The sequence below is a fragment of the Lagopus leucura genome, unplaced genomic scaffold (genome assembly GCF_019238085.1).
Source record: "Lagopus leucura isolate 7727_CA_CO unplaced genomic scaffold, USGS_WTPT01 Super-Scaffold_100157, whole genome shotgun sequence".
NCBI lineage: Eukaryota > Metazoa > Chordata > Aves > Galliformes > Phasianidae > Lagopus > Lagopus leucura.
Window position 1 is genome coordinate 8,748,577 of NW_024962334.1, and position 19,980 is coordinate 8,768,556.

A 19,980-nucleotide genomic window follows, 5' to 3' on the forward strand; every position below is an offset into this window, starting at 1 on the left:
CGCGCGGCACCGGGCCCGGCGGCGCGCGGCCCCCCCTCCCCAAGCGCCGTCCCCTTACGCGATCCCGGCGAGGAGGTGGGGCGGTGCCGGAGGAACCAGGAAGTGGCGGCGGCCGGCCCCGCCCCGGGCTCTGGGCCCCGGCACCGTGCGGGTAGCGGATCCGCGCAGCCGGTCAGCCGCAGCCGGTACCTGGGGCCGCTGGGTTTGCTCGGCGCTCCCCGTTGGCGGCTGCCGCTTGCGGTACCCGCAGCTTCGCCGGGCAGCGTGAGCTTCTGCGGGCTCCCTCCCGGTCTTTTTTTAATTTCAGCCAACACAGGTCATCCGTCTGCCGAAAAGACATCGCTGTGTGCTTGTTAAAAACGACAGCGCATCCTTTTGTCCGATAGCCTTCAGGGCAACCTTGCCTCTGAGGAGTTCAGTCCTCCAGGGAAGCCACCCCTCCTGAAAGGGGCAGTGATCTGCCAGCCCTGGAGGCTGCGTGAGACAGATAAACGAGCCGGATCCAGAATTCCTGTGCTTGTGTAAAGCTACTTTACTATCAAAGTAGGAAATGGCTGCCCAGGCAGGTTGTGGAGTCTCCTTCTCTGGATATGTTCAAGACCTGCCTGGATGCCTACTTGCCGGTGAGCAGGGAGGAGCTGCTGGCTGCGCTTCTGGACTGCGCGAGGCTTTGGCCATGCTAGGTCAGCTCCGGGCTGGGATGGCAGAAATGGAGGAAGCAAGCTGCCCCTCCTTGTGTCTGACCAACTGTGGGTGCAGCTAGGAGCCAGGCAGGACCAGAGCCAGAGCCTTATCTCACTGCGCCCTTCGTGGGAAGCACTCCGCAGCACACCTGCTGACATCTCCATTCAGATGAGCTCACTTTTGTACAGAGCCTTCTAGCAGGTCTCACACTGCACATCAGGGCCAAGAAATGTTCCACAAGGCCAACAGATGCTCTGCCTGCCTCTCTTGCCTGTCTCTTGCTCGCCTCCACAGGTCCAGCTGGCGGCTGAGTGCCCCATGGCCAGCCCTCCCTGTGGGGCAGTGCTCAATACACCACAGGACAGCAGTGTTCCCAGCACTACGTGGCCCAGAAACACGCCTGCCTGGCTACCATTGACACTGGTGTACAGCCCGTGGGCCCTCCTCAGCTGGCACACACCTGCATGAGGCTTCAAGGCAGCTTCAAAATAATTTGGAAACGATACACAAGAGCTGTGCTGAGCGTGCAAAACTTCAGTGAAAGCTGCCAAAATAAACAACCCTCAATTACAATGTAGTGTCAAGCCGGAGCCTTTAATCACGTTCCCACACCACCAGCACGGGGCCAGCGCTGCTTTCCCCACCGCGATGCCCCCATGAGGTAAAACTCCGTATTTCCTCATGGTCTGAGCGCCGAGCGAACTTTCTCTACGCGTTCGAGTGCCCTCGGGGCGCTTTTACCTCAGCTAAAGGCACAAACACAGGACAGGACCCGCCTCGCGGCACACTACACGAGGGCTACCCGCACTATTTCCCGCCTGCGGAAATGGGACAGTGCGCAGGCGTAGAGCCCGCCCCCCCAGGGGAGTTCACGTGATGGGGGGCGCGCGCCTGCTCGTTCCCGCCGCCTGGCCCTGAGGGAGGGGAGGCTGCCGGTTGCCGGCCGGAAGCGGAAGCGCTGTGCAGCGCGCGCAGCGCCATGGCGTCTGTGGTGCTGAGTGATGCGGAGAAGCTGTATATCATACACGGCGTCCAGGTAACGGCTGTACTGCTCTACTCTTATGTGAAAGTTGCTTTTCGTTCTTTGTTGATGTGTTTGGCACGGGAAAAGGAAACTTTAAAAGCGCGAGTACTTATCTTTACGTTCGTGATTCCCTTAAGCAAAATCCGTTGGTTGTCCTGTTTAGGAGGATCTCCGTGTGGATGGCCGTGGCTGTGAAGATTACAGATGTGCAGAAGTGGAAACGGATGTGGTATCCAACACAAGTGGATCTGCGAGAGTGAAGCTGGTAGGTGAATCTCTCAGGAGTCACGTACGTTGCTGATGAAACTGGCTTATTTCAGTTGGCTTATGAGAAATAATTGCTGTCTGTAAATATGTCTGTGTGTGTCTCTAGTGTGAGAGCTGCTCCAAAAACAGCGTCTCCTGTTTTATGTTGGCCCACAGCATCAGAGGCAGATATTGGTGGTATGGCAATAAAGGTTGAATCTTCCCACCAGTATTTCATTCCATTTTGTTGCCATGTGAGCAGCAGAAGTGCAGTCTGACAGAATGGTGTCTGACATGGAAATGTTTCTGAGGTAAAGATGTGGAATTGAATTCCTTTATGTTGAAGCACTTGCACCTACTGACATTCATTGTTGCTTGGTGAATGTTGATGGAAACCCAGCAGTGGATGTGAGCACAGTGAAGCAGTGGGTGATGCATTTCAGCAGTGACAACAGTAACATGAAATACAAGACATGTTCTGAATGGCCATGCACAGCTGTCACATGATGAAATTAAGTGTCTTGATCAGCTCATCTGTGCAAATCAGCAGGTTATGACCAGGGAACTCTGTATGGAGCTGAATATCAGCTTCAGTGCATCAGAAATGATGGTAGCAGTGTTGGAATATCAGAAAATGTGTGCCAGGTGGCTCGCATGAATACAGGTGCAGAATGAATAGCATATCTAAGTTTGTCAGATTCTGCTGGACCTATGCAGGGCTGAAGGTGACATTTTTCTGTATCACATCAGTATGGTGATGAGATGTGGTGTCACCACTATGCACTGGTGTCAAAATGCAGTCCATGGAGTGGTGGCATGTGAATTTCCTATTGAAGGAAAAGTTCAAGAGACAGCCTTCAGTGGGTAAAGTATTGTGCACTGTCTTTTGGGATAGGAAAAAAGTGATCCTTCTGGATTTCCTGAAACTCAGACAAAACATCAGCTCTGACTGCTGCATTGTGACACTGACTAAGCTGAAGGCTTGAACTTTCAGGGTCAGACAGAGATGAAGACAGCTTTTCTCTTGCAGTTTGGTATCACCAGACCCCATACCAGTTTCAAGACCATGGAGCATATTGCCAAATCTGTCTGGACTGTCCTACCACATGCACTTTGTAGTCTGGATTTGGTGCCTCCTGTCTTCCCCCTGTTTTGGGCTGATGGAAAATGGACTGCTCAGGCAATGTTTTCCTAGCAATGGTGCAGTCATAGCTATGAAACAGTAGGTTACCTCTGCTGGTGCAGACTTTTGTGAGCTCAACTTTCAGTCTCTTGTTCATCGGTGGTGAAAATGTAGAGTGATGGTGACTATGTTGATAAAGTTTCGTGGCTGAGAATTTCTTCAATTGAATAATGTTATTGTGCTCTTTGCAGCTCTTATATTTTCCATGGAAATAAATAGGAGGCATTACTTTCAGAATGACCTGTGCATGTATGTATATGCTTAGCACTAATTGAAATGATGGGCTGAGGAAATAATGACAAGATATATGAATAATTCAAGCTAGCTTAACCTATTTGAGCTAGATTTATAGCAGAGCCTGAAACCAATCTGCTATTCAATGTTAGATGCTGTTGTGCTTAATCACTGGAAAAATAGTTCTGTTCCTTTAAGTGAAGCAAAGCTACTTCTGGCATGTGTTGACTGTAAAGAAAATAGGCATTTTTTTGGCAGTATTATAAATATTCTGCAGAAATAACTGATCCAGAACTGAAATGATAAAAAGCTGTAGCTATTAAGATTGTCTTCTAAACATAGAGAAAGCTGATATGTGGGCACAGCGTTGTTCTCCTAAAGCCTTTCTGTTTTGTGATTCTCTGATAGAGCAAGTAGCAAAGACAACAGAATAGACAGAAATGTTTGCTTGCTGTAGGCATCTTAACTGAGTGTATTTTTGTAGCTGTGTGATGTATTTTTGTTTTAACAGGGGCATACTGATATCTTGGTTGGTGTAAAAGCTGAAATGGGGACACCAAAGTTGGAGAAACCAGATGAAGGTTATCTGGAATTCTTTGTTGACTGGTTAGTATATTAGAAGAAAAGGTAGTAGAGCTGTATGCATTTACACTTCTTTGCTTCTCACGTTTGAAATAAAAAACTAATCAGATCTGAAATGTATATCTTCACTGCCCTAACCTGCTTTAAGTGGCTGAATAACAGAAGCAGTTTATTTTACTATCTTAGCTATGGTGAATGTTCAGAAACATCATTTCAGCTCTATAGTATCAGTTGCCTTTTTTTTTTTTTTTAAACAATGATTGAATATAGACAATGTCTTTCATTAATGAAGTATTCCAGGTACTGAGATGGAGGAAGAAAAGAATTAACTTACAGAGATCATACTTAAAACTGTATCTCAAAGGATTTTACTTACTTTGTCTTTGAAAGCAGTGTAAAAAGTGTACTTTGTGCAAGACCATCCATTAAAAAAAATACACGACACAAACTTCAGATACAAGGGTTGAATCCCTTGATTGGATTTGTTAATCACTTTTATCATCAAATCAGTATTTCATTAACTACACTGATAACTGTCTTCAATGGCGTTCCAAGCTTTGTGCTACAAATAAACCATTGCTTATCTTTACAGGCTTAGTAGCATCTGAATTGTGAAGGAAGCTAGAAGGAAACAGAGCTGCTCTGAGATAGCTTAGTGACATCTTGGTCTTATTCCTGACTGTCTGCTGTCTGAAGCTGTGGCATCCATGTCTTGCAGATTTCATAAAGCTATTCTTAATGAAATAAAATGCTTTGAGAGCTTCTCAAAGCTTTGTCACTGTCAAATTAGTTCTGCCTATGACATATATATGTTTGGTTTTTTTTTTTTGTTGGTACTCTGAAGTTAAATCTGTGTTAGTAAAGCTGAGATATGCTTACTTAGAGAAACTCATATATCTGATAATGTTTTTGAGGTAACTGGTATTATCTGTGCAAATACTTTTGTATCTCTGGCATTATGCAATTTTATCTAAGAATTCATGCATACATCACAGTCTCCTGGTTAGCTATGGAAACTTATGGTTTGCCAAGGGAAGGACTCAGCTAGGAATTAGTTTATCTGTGACTACTGTTCAAAAAATGTAAGACAGTAGGGTGTTCTTCCCAGATTTGGTCTTGTTTTTAGATAGTATCTGAGCTGACTTCTTTATAAAGCTCATGTATGAAATACCCCAATTAGTTTTTATTTGTTTCTGTTGGTTTTTAGACAAAGTCCAACAAAAGAAGCTCTATACGCTGGTACTCTCTAACGCTAACACTTGTGTTAAGTGTTCTGCCCAGCAGCAGTACTCGGAAGTGACAGCACGAAATATTCCAGAGATAACATACAGGTGGCAGATCTTTCAGTTCATCAGCAGGAACTGCAATTCTGGGATGCTTCTTTTCTGAGTAATGATGTGTTAGAGAAACTTTAACTCATTAGATTAATGTTAGGTTCTAATTTGTAGCTATTAACCACTGCTTTGTAAGATGGGAGGGAGATGTGCAGCAGTATCGATGGATCTTGTTGATTCTAGAAATGTGCTGTTCTCACTTTCTGTAATAACACAGGCCAAAAGCATAAATTTGAGAGAAGAGTAATCACTTCTCCTGTGCTTGTGCTGTCAAGGTAAGGTGGCTTCTAGCTTTAACGAAGAGCCCAAAGACACAGTTTGAAGTGAGAGCTATTTGGTTTCTGCATAGAAATATTAGAAATATTTCTAATATAGAATATAGAAATATCTGCATTTCTTAGATAGGGTAGTGAGATGTTCTCAGTGCTCTGATGCTTTTTCAGGCTCCCACTAGGTGGTAGTAATTCAGCACATTTTGATACACTGCTTCTCATAGTGAGGTTCTTCTATGTGCTTCTTGGATTCTATATTGTTTAAACTACTAAAGTAAATACATCTTTAAGATTATCTGTCATTTGGTTAAATGTTTTCCCTACTATAATTTCTTGCATTGTAGATGACAGTATATTAAAGGCCTGAGCAACAGTTTTCAGCTATTGGGAGAAAGATTTTAAATGGGGAACAGAAAAAAAATTTTTAAGGAAGCAATGTGTGGCAGAAGAATCTTGAATGTTGTGTGATGTGACACTGAAATGGTTTTAAAATTCTGCAAATCTACATTCTAAGAGTAGAAATTTCCTGTGCTCTGTACTCACCATGGTCACTATTAAGTTCTTTCTGTGTTTTGTAAAGCATACTTCTGGGCTTTTTCCTTTATTAGTGTACTAGATAACCCTCTTTCATTTTATTGACAGTCTAAATTACTGAAGTATTCTGTGAGCATTGGGTGGCAGTATTTACCACATAGTTATTATATCAGTACCCTGACAACATTACTTCTGAATTGCACTTGGGTTGTGTGGAACTGAAGTGTTAAAATAATGATGGAATTAAGATGCAGTAAAACTTGCAGTATTCCAGTTGGGTCTTGCGTTCTTCTCACCTTTGACCTGCTGCCAAAGAAAGCAACCATTTGTATTTCAAAACTAGAGCATTTGATAAAACTTGGTGCTTAAAAATAATGAGCTGTAGATTAAAGTTTGTGTGATTCTTTTCAACTTCTCATGAAAAGCGTAATGCTTGCAGGAACTGTACTCTAAAGAGAAGTTAAACAATGGTATGGTGAACTTGCAAAAAAACTGCTTGAGTGGCTAAGTTCTCCTTTAATACAACCTAAAGCCTTGACTTGGAAATATTTCCAGATTTAAGGTACATTTAATTATGGTCCTGTCTTATGAAATCAGGGCTGGAGCACCTCCCCTACAAGGAGTGAGAGAACTGGGGCTTTTCAGTGTGGAGAAGAGAAGGCTCCAGGGGGACCTTACAGCAGCCTGCCAGTATCTGAAGGGGGCCTGCAAAAAAGCTGGGGAGGGACTTTTTGTAAGGGTATGTAGCGACAGGATCGAGGGGCATGGCTTTAAAATGGGAAGAGAGTAGATTTAGACTAGATCTAAGGAAGACATTCTTTACTGTGAGGGTGGTGAGACTCTGGAACAGGTTGCCCAGGGAGGCTGTGGATGCCCCCTCCCTGGAGGCATGCAGGGCCAGGCTGGATGGGGATTTGAGCAACCTGGTCTAGAGGGAGGTGTCCCTGCAGGGGGTTGGAACTAGATGATCTTAAAGGTCCCTTCCAACACAAACCATTCTGTGATTCTATAATATTAATGCAACTGCAAATAATAGCATTACATTTTCAGTGCTTATTTGCACAGTAAAAGTGGTCTGCAAGCATAGGTCAGTGCTTCATTGACAGCAGTATTGATTTTTTTAGCATGTATAGTAAAGTCTCCTTATATAAGCAGCAAATAACTCCTAGGAAATCCAGTAGCTCTTCCCAGCATTCTGAATTTTCATCAGTTGTGCAAAGTTGGGAGAGTTGCTGTGTGGCAGGGGCTTCCCTTGTAGGCTCTACAGTTGTGTTGATACAGCACCCTTGATGGTTTAAGTTTTAAAGGTGAAGCCATTATATTCCAAGAGTTTGTTTTGTGCTGTATGTTTGCATTCTTTCAGTGTTGGAAGAGAGCTAAGGATCATCGTATTGGTACAAAAAGTGCGTGAGGAATTGGCACTGCAGGGTGCCTAGCCAGTGCAATTCAGGTATTTTACATTCAGAGATTTGTACATATCAAGCTAATTCTGAGGAATCTCCTTCATTCTCATATTCTGTCAAGAGAAATTGATCTTGGAGAGATGGAGATGTGACTAATTTATTTAAAACCAAAATCTGCAGTGCTTGCCAGAAGTGCACTTTTGAGCACGCTTTTGCCCTCTCTGTACACTTGGAGTATGTTCAAAATGTTTCTTATCATACCATGTATTCATCTCTGGGCATTTCTGCTCCCTTTCATTGTGATTTTGAGGTTTTGGTTTCTATTTATTTTGCATGGGCCTGTTGTCTTCTGCTGTTTGTTAGAATGTTGTTCTTAGCTGTGAACACTTTATTGCACGACCTCATAAAGTTTGTTACATTGGAATTGGGAAAACAAAGACCACACGTGGTTTTTTTGTTGGATTCCTTCTGGAAAAAGATGTTTTTTAGCTCCTGTCCATAAACAGTGGTTGCTGAAAATATTGAACTGCAGTCTGTAAGAGGTTTGGTGGCACGGAGTATGCTCACAGAAAAGAAATTACCAATTTAAATTAAGCAATCATATGAATTCTGCAAATCCTTGTTATAACGTCACGTCTTTCTCTTCTTACCTTATTAATTACATTCTTGCCTTCCTTTCTTATCTGGTTAATTTAACGTTCATCTCTAACAGGCTGCCTTGTTGGCCATTCTGAACTTAGTACAATTTTCTCTCATTTCTTTTTCTTGAAAGTGTTGAGGCAATAGAAGGTGAGGTTGCCTAAGAACTAATTGCAGGGGGAATTCACCACCTTTCATGCTAATGCTGGGAACTGAAGACTGGAATTTAGTCAGCGTCAGATTTGGTACCTAGTATAGACAACCCATCTGCATTAAGGCATTTTGTTATGCAAAATGGAAATAATTTTTTCACAGATTAAGTGCTTATTCTTGTACACATAAATCCTTGGAGATTTCTAGTATTTTATGCTGAGGTATATATTTGCGCTTAAGAAATGCAGCTCAAAAGTGAAAGGTATTTTTTTCTTCTTCTTTATCCAGTTCTGCAAATGCTACTCCTGAATTTGAAGGCCGGGGAGGAGAAGAACTTGGCACAGAGATAGCAAGTACTCTCTACAGAATATTTAGCAGTGAGGGGAGCGTAGACTTGAAATCTCTTTGCATTAATCCCAGGGAACACTGCTGGGTTCTCTATGTTGATGTATTGGTAAGTAAGAAAATGAAAACTAAAAAGGTCCGAGGAGGTTTTCAAGGCATTGGCATTAGCATAGCTGTGTTTAGCTTCATATAAAAAATTCTTCCTCTAATCCGGCTTAATGTTTCACAGCATGGATGGCTACTCTCTTGCAAATCTGTCTATAATAGTCACTGCATTCTGCTTATTCTTTTCCTCCTCTTTCTGCTCTGCTACAGAGCTAATAAAACAGATTGAAATACTGCAAATCTGTCACCAATAAAATCAGTGAACTCATATTCACAGGGAAGTTGCCACTAAAGAAGGCTGAACTTTTTTCTAAGTAAATGTATCATTTGATTGAGCATAACTGAGCATGAAGGTATATTAGCCCTAATATGAGTTTCCCTCCTGTCAGCTTCTTTGTTCAGTGAAACTTGTATGGCAGATGTAACATTTGGCCTAGGCACTTTTGTGGAAGTTGTATACACATGTTGAATGTAAAAAAGAAAGTAAATATTTGTTCCCATTAAAAACTGGAAACTCAATTTTGTGCGTGTAAGTCTTGCATGTGCAGCAGCTCAGTTTCCAAGTAATGCTATATTTAAATTCCCATCATGGGAATTTAATAGAATTCTGCAAGTCAGACTCTCCAGAGCTTTGTTTCCTACTCTTACTGGTGCAGAGTTGAGTTTCCACTTGCCAAATGTGTAACTGAAATTATGTTGAGGGATCTTACGCACTGGAATCAGTTAATGTCTATGAATTACTTTCTACATGTTAAACTGCATTGCCTCCCCAAAAAGGTGCAGACAGACTTGTATTAAAACAAGAATGAAATATGAATAAATGTGAAACTTAATCCACTAAGTTTTTAAATAGCAAAAGCATTACTCTAGTTACATAGACATGGAACGTACTGTGGCTTTCTCCAAATACAGAATGATCAAATATGTATCACTGCCGAGTGCTTTAACAACCCCAGTCACCACCTCAGTGGAGCTTGGCACCGTTTAACAGGGAGTAAAGTGCTAGTTCTCAGAAATCACACCGGGACCTTCCGTTACTAGGTAATTGCGTGCAGGGGTGCAGGATGTTAAGAGCTGTGCTTATTTAAGCCATGTGCTGCTTCTGCAGCATAAACAAGGACTTCAATAATGCTGATTGCTGCAGAAATTGTTCTGTTCAACTTTTGTGTGGGTTATAACTGATATTTGAGTTGTTCTGCACAAATCTGTTGATTGTCCACAGCTCCAGAAGAGAACAGCCTTGATGTTTTTAAGCTACTTGTCATGTCAGGATTATGAACACCTGTGTTCTGTAGTGTATTCTGTTTAGCTTTATTTATAGTATCAATAAAGAATCTGTTGTAGGTTTGTAACTAGGATTCTAAAGTTGAGGAGACTTTCAGTGTAGCATTCTGCATAATTTTATGTGACAGCCACAGAAGAGCTGTGATGTAGATAGAATTAGATAATGTTAACATTCCTATTCTGCCCCCACGCTGCCCGAGCTTTCTGCATTTTAACTTTTTTAAGGTATTTGTATTGTTTCTTTTTCCAAACAGAAAATGTGTGTATCACATGTGATAGTTGTACTTGATGCAAGCACTTCATACTTATAGGTTTCAGCCAGACACATTACATAGGTGCTGCTTGGTCACTCAGAAACCCCACTCTCCACACATGGATATGATTTAAAGATTGAGAAATGTACCTTGACCTTTCAAAATATTCTTAATAACAGCAGAAGGTCAGATGTGTGAGCTACTCTTTGAATGTGGGAGTTGTACAGCACTGCAGAGCTACAGCCTGTTCTCACCTTCTGTCTTTCTGTCTTTTTCTTTCCCTTCCCGAGTTATTAATGTTTGAAATAAAGTTTTAGGAGATTTGGAGGGATGTTTTTGACACGTTTTGCCTTCTTCACATAACACACACCAGCAGGCTGCCACACTGAGCAAGGAAAGCTGAAGCTGTGCATTATTTTTCCATTCCCTATCTCATTGTACTACGTGGTGTGCTTGGATCTTGCATTAGGTTCTGTTGAAATGTTACTGAGCATATTTCAGGAGATCCCCGCCTTAACCCAGTCCTGTTGGAGGAAAGAAACCCAATGACTTAGAAATCAGTCCTTTCTGATTAAAATCTCTGAATAAGGCAAGACCTGCAATAGTTTGTTTTTCTACTCATGATAACTTTCTCTTTTGTGTATCAGTAAATTAGAAGTGAGTCCTTCCTAGAAACTTTTGCTTCCCAAAACTCAGAGTTGAGCAGGCGTATGAATGCAGTGGGAGGGAGAAATCTCAGTACAATGTGACAACATGCTTAGGCTGAGAAGAGGGCATTCATTTATTTTTGGAGGAATTGTTTCACCATGCTTGGTACAGGCTGAGTTCCTAGCCCATAGGCGCCAGTGTAATACAGATAAGGCTTTAGAATAGTAGCTTGAGCACAAACCTAGTAACAGTACAAGCACATCCCTTTATTGTGTTTTAATAACAAAAATATTGCAGGCTTATTCCATTATCCACTAAAATCCAATAGTGCCTGAAAGTGGCAAGTTAACCTCTCTGTATCCAGCAGCTGTTGGCAAGGAAATAATTTGATCACCTTTGTATTAGCTTTCCATCCCAACTTTTTGTCATTCTGTTTACACAATTCAGTCTGTCTTAATAAAAATAAGCTGTCTTTCCAGAATATCTGATTTATGACTCGCTGCCAGTGTGGGAGGAAATCTCGTTCTTAAATAGATTTCGAAGAACCATCAGTGCTGTAAGACTTGTTTTGCTCTCGTTGTGCAGTGTAGAACGGATGCTTCTGCATTACGTCCAGTGTTCATACCAGCATAGTTTCAAATGCTTGTGGGGATTTGATCATCAAATAGTACTGTCTGTGAGCAAACTCAGAGTGGAGAGAGAGACTTGTCAGAGAGCTATCACTAGGCTGTCACTAAACGCATCTCTGAGTTGTCTGTCAGCCTATAGAAGGTATAAGTGGTTATGGGAGCCCTGCTATTTTACAATAGTATGCAGTGCTGTTCATCTTTTTGGCTGTTTTTCTCCTGACTTTAATGGAAAGAAACTGAGCTAGCCTCCTTCCACAGGCTTTGATTCAAGTGACAGTGCTATCGATAAGCAGGCTTTGAGAACAGAATTTCCTTAGATCTTTGTCAGCTACAAGAGAAACTGGAATTTTATGGAAAGGATTACTCCTTTTCCATAAAGAATAGAGGATAAATCAAGAAGTGCCTTCACACTGTACTTTGTGTAATAAATTTCATGTATGACAGTATTAAACAACTTCACTCTCTGTCCTAGGTGAGAATTTGCGTTGCTTTTTCAGAAACAGTAACACCAACTGGGTTTGCCCATCTAATATTAAAAAAACAAAGATTCCTTTTTGAAATACTAAATGGAAGGTGGTGTTTCCTAAGCTAACGTTAAACATTCTGAGTGTATCGGAAATAGTCTGGTTGTATTCTACTTGAGAGCCTTACTGAGAAGAGTAACAATAGTAGTGAATTCAGTTCAGCTTCTATTATGAAATTTTATCATTAATTTTATTGTGAAGTGCTTTAAGTCTTTTATTTCCCATGCATAATGCAATCTACAGAAATCTTAATCTCATACCTGGTGTTCGTTGCCATAGGCTTTAAAGATAACTTTTTTTTAGCCTATTCTAGTTCTTAGTTTTGTGAGATTTCACTTAAAGGTACTAACTCGATTTTTCTTTTAAAGAGATTCTTTATTTTTTCTTTTTCTCTTCCCCAGTTACTGGAATGTGGTGGGAACCTCTTTGATGCAATCTCTATCGCGGTGAAGGCAGCTCTCTTTAACACAAGGTAAAGCACAGAGCTCATTTCATGTGAGTGCAAGTGACAGGGGAAGAGAAATACTTTCTATGAGCTCAGCCTTTTGTGCTCACTGTTTTTAAGTAAGAAAACCTTAACTGTGACTTCAATTCAGGTAAAAAGCAGTCTGTTTGCAGGCAAGTAACATGAACTCATGACTTTCTCCTACCAGTAAAATGTTGTATTGCACTGTGTTCACACTATAGTCTTGTTGCAAGTTGTTGAAGGCCTTTGTGTTTGTAAAATAAGCAGCATTTACTGACAGGTGATGCTTCTGACTAAGAAGCCCTCTCTGTGCCAGGATGACCAGCAGCTTGTAACTAGTTCTATTTTCCTGTGTTCTTTCTTATTGGCTGTTAATACACAGCTGCCTTTAAAACAGAGGGGAGAAATGGTTTGAGAGGTTGTGGGGACTGTGAAATGATGTGTCTTCAGTTGGACTTTTCCTGTGCATGTTAGTTCAAAGAACAGAAGAATGAAATCTGCTAGTATCAGTAATACAATTACATTTTGAGTGTTGTAAGGACAGTAGTATTCAATAGCAATTTTTTCTAGTGTTTTTATCTTCGTTATCTTAAGGGAATATAGAGTTTTGTAGCACCCTTGAGAAAGAGACCAGTGAATGGTTTTGCTAAAAAAGCTGGCATAAATGTCTGGAAGAGGTGCAAAAATGAGAATCTTAAAGGCGTAAAAGTTTTAAATTGGATCTCAAGTTGTTTTCCAGCTGTAAATTAGAGATGTGCTGAAGTCAGTGGCACAGTTCTTGCTTATTCCTCAGGGAAGCAGCGTGCAGTACTGGAGCTGGAAAAGGGCATGCAAGAAGAAGAAAATAAACTCCTGAAGACAGAGGCAATATATTGGGTTATAAACACCTTAATGCTGGGGAAGGGGGAAACCCACCTGAGACAATGGCTTCTTTGTATTGCTGAGAATTTTCCCATCTTAATTAAGTTCTCAACTGTACCTTTTAGCAGTGGGTTGTTTTTGTAAGGTAAGAAATAGTGTAATAAGTGTAACAGCTCACAGAGACTTGACAGCAGTCTAAAGGGAAGAAATTCCTCTCTTTCTGTGTGGGCTTCCAGGATGCAAAAGTTGAGTGTTTAAAACCAGTTGCTCCCACGTGAGTTGTTCCACAGATCCAAGGCACATCCTTTATTTGCAGGATTATTTGGCCTTTTTTCTTACTTCAACAAGAGTTCTAGTTTTGAATAAAGAGTGAAGGTCACATTCAAAAAGCAAATTTAAAAAAAAAAGGTGAGTTTGTTGCTTTTGGAGGAAAATGCAAAACATAGAGGCTATATTGTGATTGTTCTGGAAACTGTCTCTTGTACAGCCTTTGATCTGTGTGTAACCATCCTCAGTCTTGTCAGTGTAGGATATCCAACCAAAACGTGGTCTGATACGACATGACAGAAAGCACGTTAGTTTTGATTTGTGAAAACTGCTATGACCAGAGCAGGGAATGCTAGTACATCTAATCTCATCAGAGCTCACAGAGTCAGGGCTGAAATTCAAAGTGAAAAGCTGTTGTCCTTGTTCGGTATTCCTTCCCCTTTCCCTTAATGTCTACTGAGTTTTCTTTGGATTGATACAAAGGTAGTTTAGAGCAGCTGCCCACTTTCCTTAAAGTACTATTGCCTGAGCAAGATGATGTCAGTTTGAAGATCACTTCAGATTAAGTGTTCTGAACTTCACTTGAAGTCTGTGTCTCTCTTTGAGTCTTACTTGCCTTTCATAATCTATTTGCAGCCAGGTTTTAAGTGTTTTCAGATCTTTGTCAGCCTTCAATTCAGCTTTAAAATCAAGAGCAGAAAGTTCAAGTTGCTGGGTTGTTTTCTTTGAAACATTTTTTTTTTCTTCTGATATTCAGATGGGCATTTGAAAAGCTTTATCCTTAGAATCTTGCTTCTAACCATGTTTTATAATAGCTGTGTCATCCAGCACACTTTTTCTTCAGGGCTAAGTGAATCCATTATAGTAACTTTGGGAATGTTGTGCAAGGATTATAGTATTTAAATCCTGTTATGTCTGACCTGACTCACTGTATCCCCTTCAGCCATGGAGCAATGACAACATGACTGTCACAGGGGGAATATTTACTCTTTGGAGATTCATTCATCTTGCTTACTGTGTTCTAAAAACTAGATCCAGATCATGTATGAAAGATGGCTGATAGCAGACGTTATTCCTATCTGAATCCAAGGTGCTTAAGGCTAGATTTATCCATGATTGAAGTGGATAGTGCAAAATGTGCAAGCAGCCACCACATCAAAATTTAGCATTAAACCTAATCCCATGGAATGTGCTCCATTGCAACTGAGGCAACAGAAACGAGGCAAATGGCAAAAGCTACAGAGTTTGTAGCACAACAGGCGTGCAGATGTGCTGCTTTTTTGCTGGGCAGCATGGCAGGTACAGAACTGATCACAGAATCACAGAATGGCCAGGGTGGGAAGGGACCTCAAGGATCATGAATCTCCAACCCCCCTGCCACATGCAGGGCCACCAGCCTCCCCATAAGTGATGCCTACATGTAAGTGTAAAACAGGTTTTGCTGCTGTGAACCACGTGTCTCCGTTGCACAGACAAGAGCGTTGTTCATTATGTGACTGAGTCCTGCTGTACAGATCTCTGCTGATTAGTTGCAGGAATCACAACAGAAGAATAAAAGCTACAAAACAAACATGTACAGCTAGTTCTTAAGAAAAATCTTCACAAACCTGGAGAGGAAATCTCACATTTTCTGGACGTGCTCTTTGTGCTACAAACACTCTCTATGCCCATTTGGATCCTTAGTTTTTTATGTGTATGTAGCTTTCTTTCAGCCTTTCCAGTAGTCGTAGTTTGTACTCTGTCTTACCTGTTCTTGGCCAAAAGAGTTCCTTGCAGGGAATTCTCAGGTATGAATTCTGTCAGCTTCTTGTTGCAGCCCAAACATTGCTGTGCTTTCATTACTGTTTTGGGATGGAGGTTAAAATTGCTTAATCAATCTCATGGACTGTTTCTTGATGGCATATTTTTAGCTTGAAAATAGACCTTGATGCCTCTCCAGTGAGTTGTTACGTAGCACAGAGCATTTTGATCCTAATTTCTTGAAACACAGTAGCTATGTGCTTACTGAAAGTTTTAGTTTCAGCTTGGCTCAGGGCAGTATTTTTGTAAGAAATTTGTTTTTACTAAACATGGGTTAGCTGTTGGCTCTCAGATCCCCAGCCACAAATAACTGAAACATTTGTCTAGGGAACAACAAAAATCACTTCGGTTTCCTGGAGAAAAATTCAGTCCCTATCTCAACCTTTGAGAGGGATTTGGTGCAGAATGCATAAACAAATGTAACCTTGAGAGTCTAGCTATGAAAAACAGTGCTACTGTAAAAGTGCTAACATAAAAAGAGTTTGAGGTTATGTTCCACACGGTTACTGAAATTAGCTTTCCAGAGATATCTTCAAGTATTTTATGTTCTTGTGTTCAAATATGTACGAGTGGGAGCAGATCACTTGAGTTGTGTGGGGGCTGTACTGGCCAGTAAAGCAGAGTATCTCAGTACTGCATTCTAGCAGACACCTGGATAAATGAGGTTCTGTAAGATGCTGAATTTCTTGTCTCCTTGAGATACCATCTTCTGCTAAATTGATTTAAATGGCTATTCATTATGCTAAGAATGCAGTAATAAATTATCCTCTGAAACTCCCATTAAAAGGCTGTGACAAATATTTTTTATGTACCACTGATGAGCCTGCCTGGCTTCTTTGTGAAAGATCTCATCACTCACAATTGCTTTCCTGCCAGAGTTTTTATCCCTGACTATTGCTTCTGTATATCTGTCTTTAGAACAGCAGTCTTCTGGCTTCTAAAGAATGAGAATGTCTTGTCAACCTTCCCAAGCTGCTAAAGAGAAAGGATTTTACTAGTGCCATCCTATTCCTTCCCCCAAGTCTCCCTAACTGGTGTCATTGTTTCCTGAGCTGCTTTACTGCTTACATTCGCTACTGATAGTATGGCTCTGCCAGGCAATGCAATTGCTGTGATTCTGACAGCTTTATGGTTGTCTACAAGGGTCAGACAACTGCAGGTCTGAATGATGCCAATGAACAGTGTCATTCTGAATATCTTCCAACTCAATTGAATATCTTTCATCTTTTGTTCAGTAAGTCGTTAATGTTTTGATAACGTCCTGATTTTTTTTCTAAACATGTAGCCTCATTTCACTGTCTGTTCTGACAATGAACTTGCACATACTTGTTTCTGCAGAATACCCAAAGTACGTGTTCTGGAGGATGAAGAAGGCTCTAAAGAGATTGAGCTCTCTGATGACCCTTACGATTGTATTCGACTTAATGTGGATGATGTGCCCTGCATTGTCACGCTGAACAAAGTAAGCCTGGAAAATTCTGACCACCTGCCCTGAGACCTCAGTTTCTTTTAATTTCAGCTGTTGTTTTTTTTTTTTCCTCAGAGATAAAACTGGTGTTGGATGAGTGGTAACTGTGTATATGTTCATCCTAGGAAGTATTCCAGTTGGCTCATCCACTTCTACTATCAAGCATTTTTTTCCATCTCTGACTTACACATTTCCTCTTGATGCATTCTTGAAATCTCATCATTGTGTGTTTTTCATTTACTCACTGATCAACATTCAGAGCAACAGACGCTCCAGTATGTTGAAACAAATAGGCATTATTGCAGAGTTCAAAAGTTGAGTGATCTGCCTAGAGTTTGTTGCTGGGAGCGGAGCTCTCTTTTCATGGGTGTGAAATCATCCTTTCAAACAGGTTTTCACTTTCCTTTTCCACATGAAGCTCACAGCTAACAGTTGTTTTGCTGGCTGCTGCATTCTTCGTTGCATCTGTTAGTGATTAGCTTTGTTACTGGGAAGTTTGTATGATGTATCTTTTAAGCAAGTTACATAACAAGTTGGAAGTCCACCTGACTGAACCAGGAGCTCACCTGAGTCTCAAGATCTGTCATTTTTGCCTGGAAGAGAGGGAACTCCGTCCTTGGAGATGAGATGAAAAGGGAGTATGGAGTTTCATACAGTTAGAAGGGTGGTCAGAAAAAAGTAAAACTGAAGAAACATGGTTATCTCATTTCTGTTTCGTATGTGCATGTAGTTTGTGGTCAGAAGCTGTTGTAGTGATGTAGTATCAACTCAGTCTCTAAACACTACCAAAGATTACATGATGTTAGGGTAGGAGGTTGGCAGGTAACTGTCTAATTTACAGTTTAATTTCTTAGTAAAGAACTTAAACAACTGCAAACTGACATATTCTTTTGTCATTAACTTACAGATTGGATATAGGCATGTGGTGGATGCTACCCTTCAGGAAGAAGCCTGTTGTTTGGCCAGCCTGCTTATTGCTATAACCGGTAAAGGTGCCCTCACTTGTATGAAGAAAATAGGGAAAGGTAGCCTTGATCCTGAGAGCATTTTTGAAATGATGGAGGTAAGAAGTGTTGTTCAGTTACTGTCTTACATACTGGTGATACTGGATGAAGTGGAACCTGAGTATATGAAATGTTAGAGTAAGGACTTCAAAAACAAGGACCCTGATGCTTGTATTAGGTGTGAAAGAGACTTGTTACAGGGCACAGACGGTTCCTTTGAAACAGAACTGCATATGGATAGAAGTTGTGTAAAACTTCAGGATACCTGGAGTGCGTAGTACTCACATCTGTTTCAGCTGGGTGACCCACAGCTGTAAGACTTCTCCTATCCCATTATTTCCTGTAAAGAGTGAAAGAGCAAAGCTTCTAACATGGTAATGTCCCTGTGGAAGTAGGACTGGGACTTTACCAGGCTAGTGCATGGCGTACTCGTTCTAGAGCAACTCATTTGTTTTGTGATAAGCTTTTCTCATTTTACTGTTGTTTTTCTTTGCTCCTTTATTGGGTTTTTGATATGTCCTTACTCCATTAAAATACCATTATCTGGGTGTTGTTCACATCCATGTGAGAATTCCATTTTAAACTTCAGGCTCTTCTTGAAACCGTCTTCTAGTATAAATTCTCATGCCTGGATTTGGCCTTGAACATCAAAGTGAAATGGGTTTTGAACTTTGAGTCAGAATGAAAATTAAATACTTAAAACTGGCTCCGTTTCCTAGAGATCCAGAGCTAATTTTAGTATGGCTGTAGTGAGGAATGCAGGAGTTGGAGCCAAGTTTGAAAACAGTTGTTCTCCAGTGGAAATTTTGTGTTGAGTAGATGTTGCATTTCCGTATTTCATTATGTCAATCCAGAGTTCTAATCTTGGCGGTACCAATGAGGGTCTTCTTGCATCCAGAGAGGTCACTTATCCTGCTGGTTAAGTGATGAGTAGGGTTTATCTCTGATCTGGCATCCTAAAAAAGAAACAAAATGAACAGAACTTCATATGGACATCTAATGTCTGCCATGATGGATTTTGAGTCCAATTCTAACCTAGTGTCACAGAAGACTTGAGGTTTTAGGTGTAGGGCTGCAACAGAGTAAGAGGTGCTTAGTTTAGATACAAGCTCATGGTAGAAGCCAGCCCCAGTGCAAATTTTCTGATGTCTAAATGCAGAAAACACTGATCAGAAGTTCTGTTTTGATGACCGACTTTACTCTACACTGAGCCCTAACTAGAAAATGAACTGATGTGGTTTCACTGTACAGTCTACCCTCAAAAACTGTGTTTGAGATTATACAGTGCTTCCATAAACGCTAATCAGAGGTGTGTATGGGAGTCTTCAAACCATTTTATTCTGCTTAAGAGTTCTTTTCCTTACTTGTTTGTGGGAGGCATTAAAGCTTAAGCTTTGGAAGAAGAACTCTTCTAGGTGGTGAGCAGTTTGAGGGAGTGAGTGAGTAAACTGATGAGAAGAAAAAAAGATGTTTTTTGGGAGGTGAGAGATTATCTGTTCAACACTGCCCCAAACACAGCAACCCAGTTAGGTACCAAGGGGTACATATGGTGTTGTACAGAAACTGTACTGCTTTGTATTGCATATGCTGGCTAATTTGTGTGTTTGTGCCTGATGTGGATTTAATTTGTTCTCCTGGGCAATCCAGGGACACAACATTTAACACTGATGATTGTGGGATACTTCTGTGATAAATAGGAGTGCTGTACTTTTTCCAGAACTGAGTCAAATTAAAATGGAACTTCCACCACCATAATTTTTCTTAATTAAAACTTTGTTTTTATTATACCAGCTGGTGTATATTAATCATTAATGGGAAAATATTTGTCAAAAGGACGTGAGAGTTGTCTTCCTGTTAATAAGCATATGTCTCAGACTTGTTTTGCTTTCTTTGCATTGCAGACTGGAAAGAAAGTAGGAAAGTCATTGCACGCATCACTTCAGAAGGTTTTGGATGAAGAGGAGAGTTTGGGGACCACACGTCAGAAAGTTGGATTTCTAGGATGAGTTTTTATTAAATGTTCAAAACTGTTTTTAA

General features: G+C 41.0%; 2 protein-coding genes across 2 annotated transcripts in view; one reads left to right on the forward strand and one right to left on the reverse strand.

Annotated features, from left to right (window-relative positions):
- ZDHHC3 (zinc finger DHHC-type palmitoyltransferase 3) overlaps window positions 1-73 on the reverse strand; it is a 29,809-nt gene extending 29,736 nt beyond the window's left edge. Inside the window, exon 1 of the mRNA XM_042888455.1 lies at window positions 59-73. The gene's annotated coding sequence lies outside the window, so the exon portion shown is untranslated. The remainder of the gene's footprint in view (window positions 1-58) is intronic.
- A 1,537-nt stretch (window positions 74-1,610) lies between these two features.
- On the forward strand, window positions 1,611-19,980 carry EXOSC7 (exosome component 7). Its single transcript, XM_042888970.1, has 8 exons — window positions 1,611-1,720; window positions 1,872-1,973; window positions 3,883-3,977; window positions 8,577-8,742; window positions 12,479-12,549; window positions 16,810-16,933; window positions 17,847-18,002; window positions 19,845-19,980. The coding sequence occupies exons 1-8, from the start codon at window positions 1,664-1,666 to the stop codon at window positions 19,947-19,949; spliced, it is 876 nt and encodes a 291-aa protein (XP_042744904.1). The 5' UTR covers window positions 1,611-1,663; the 3' UTR covers window positions 19,950-19,980.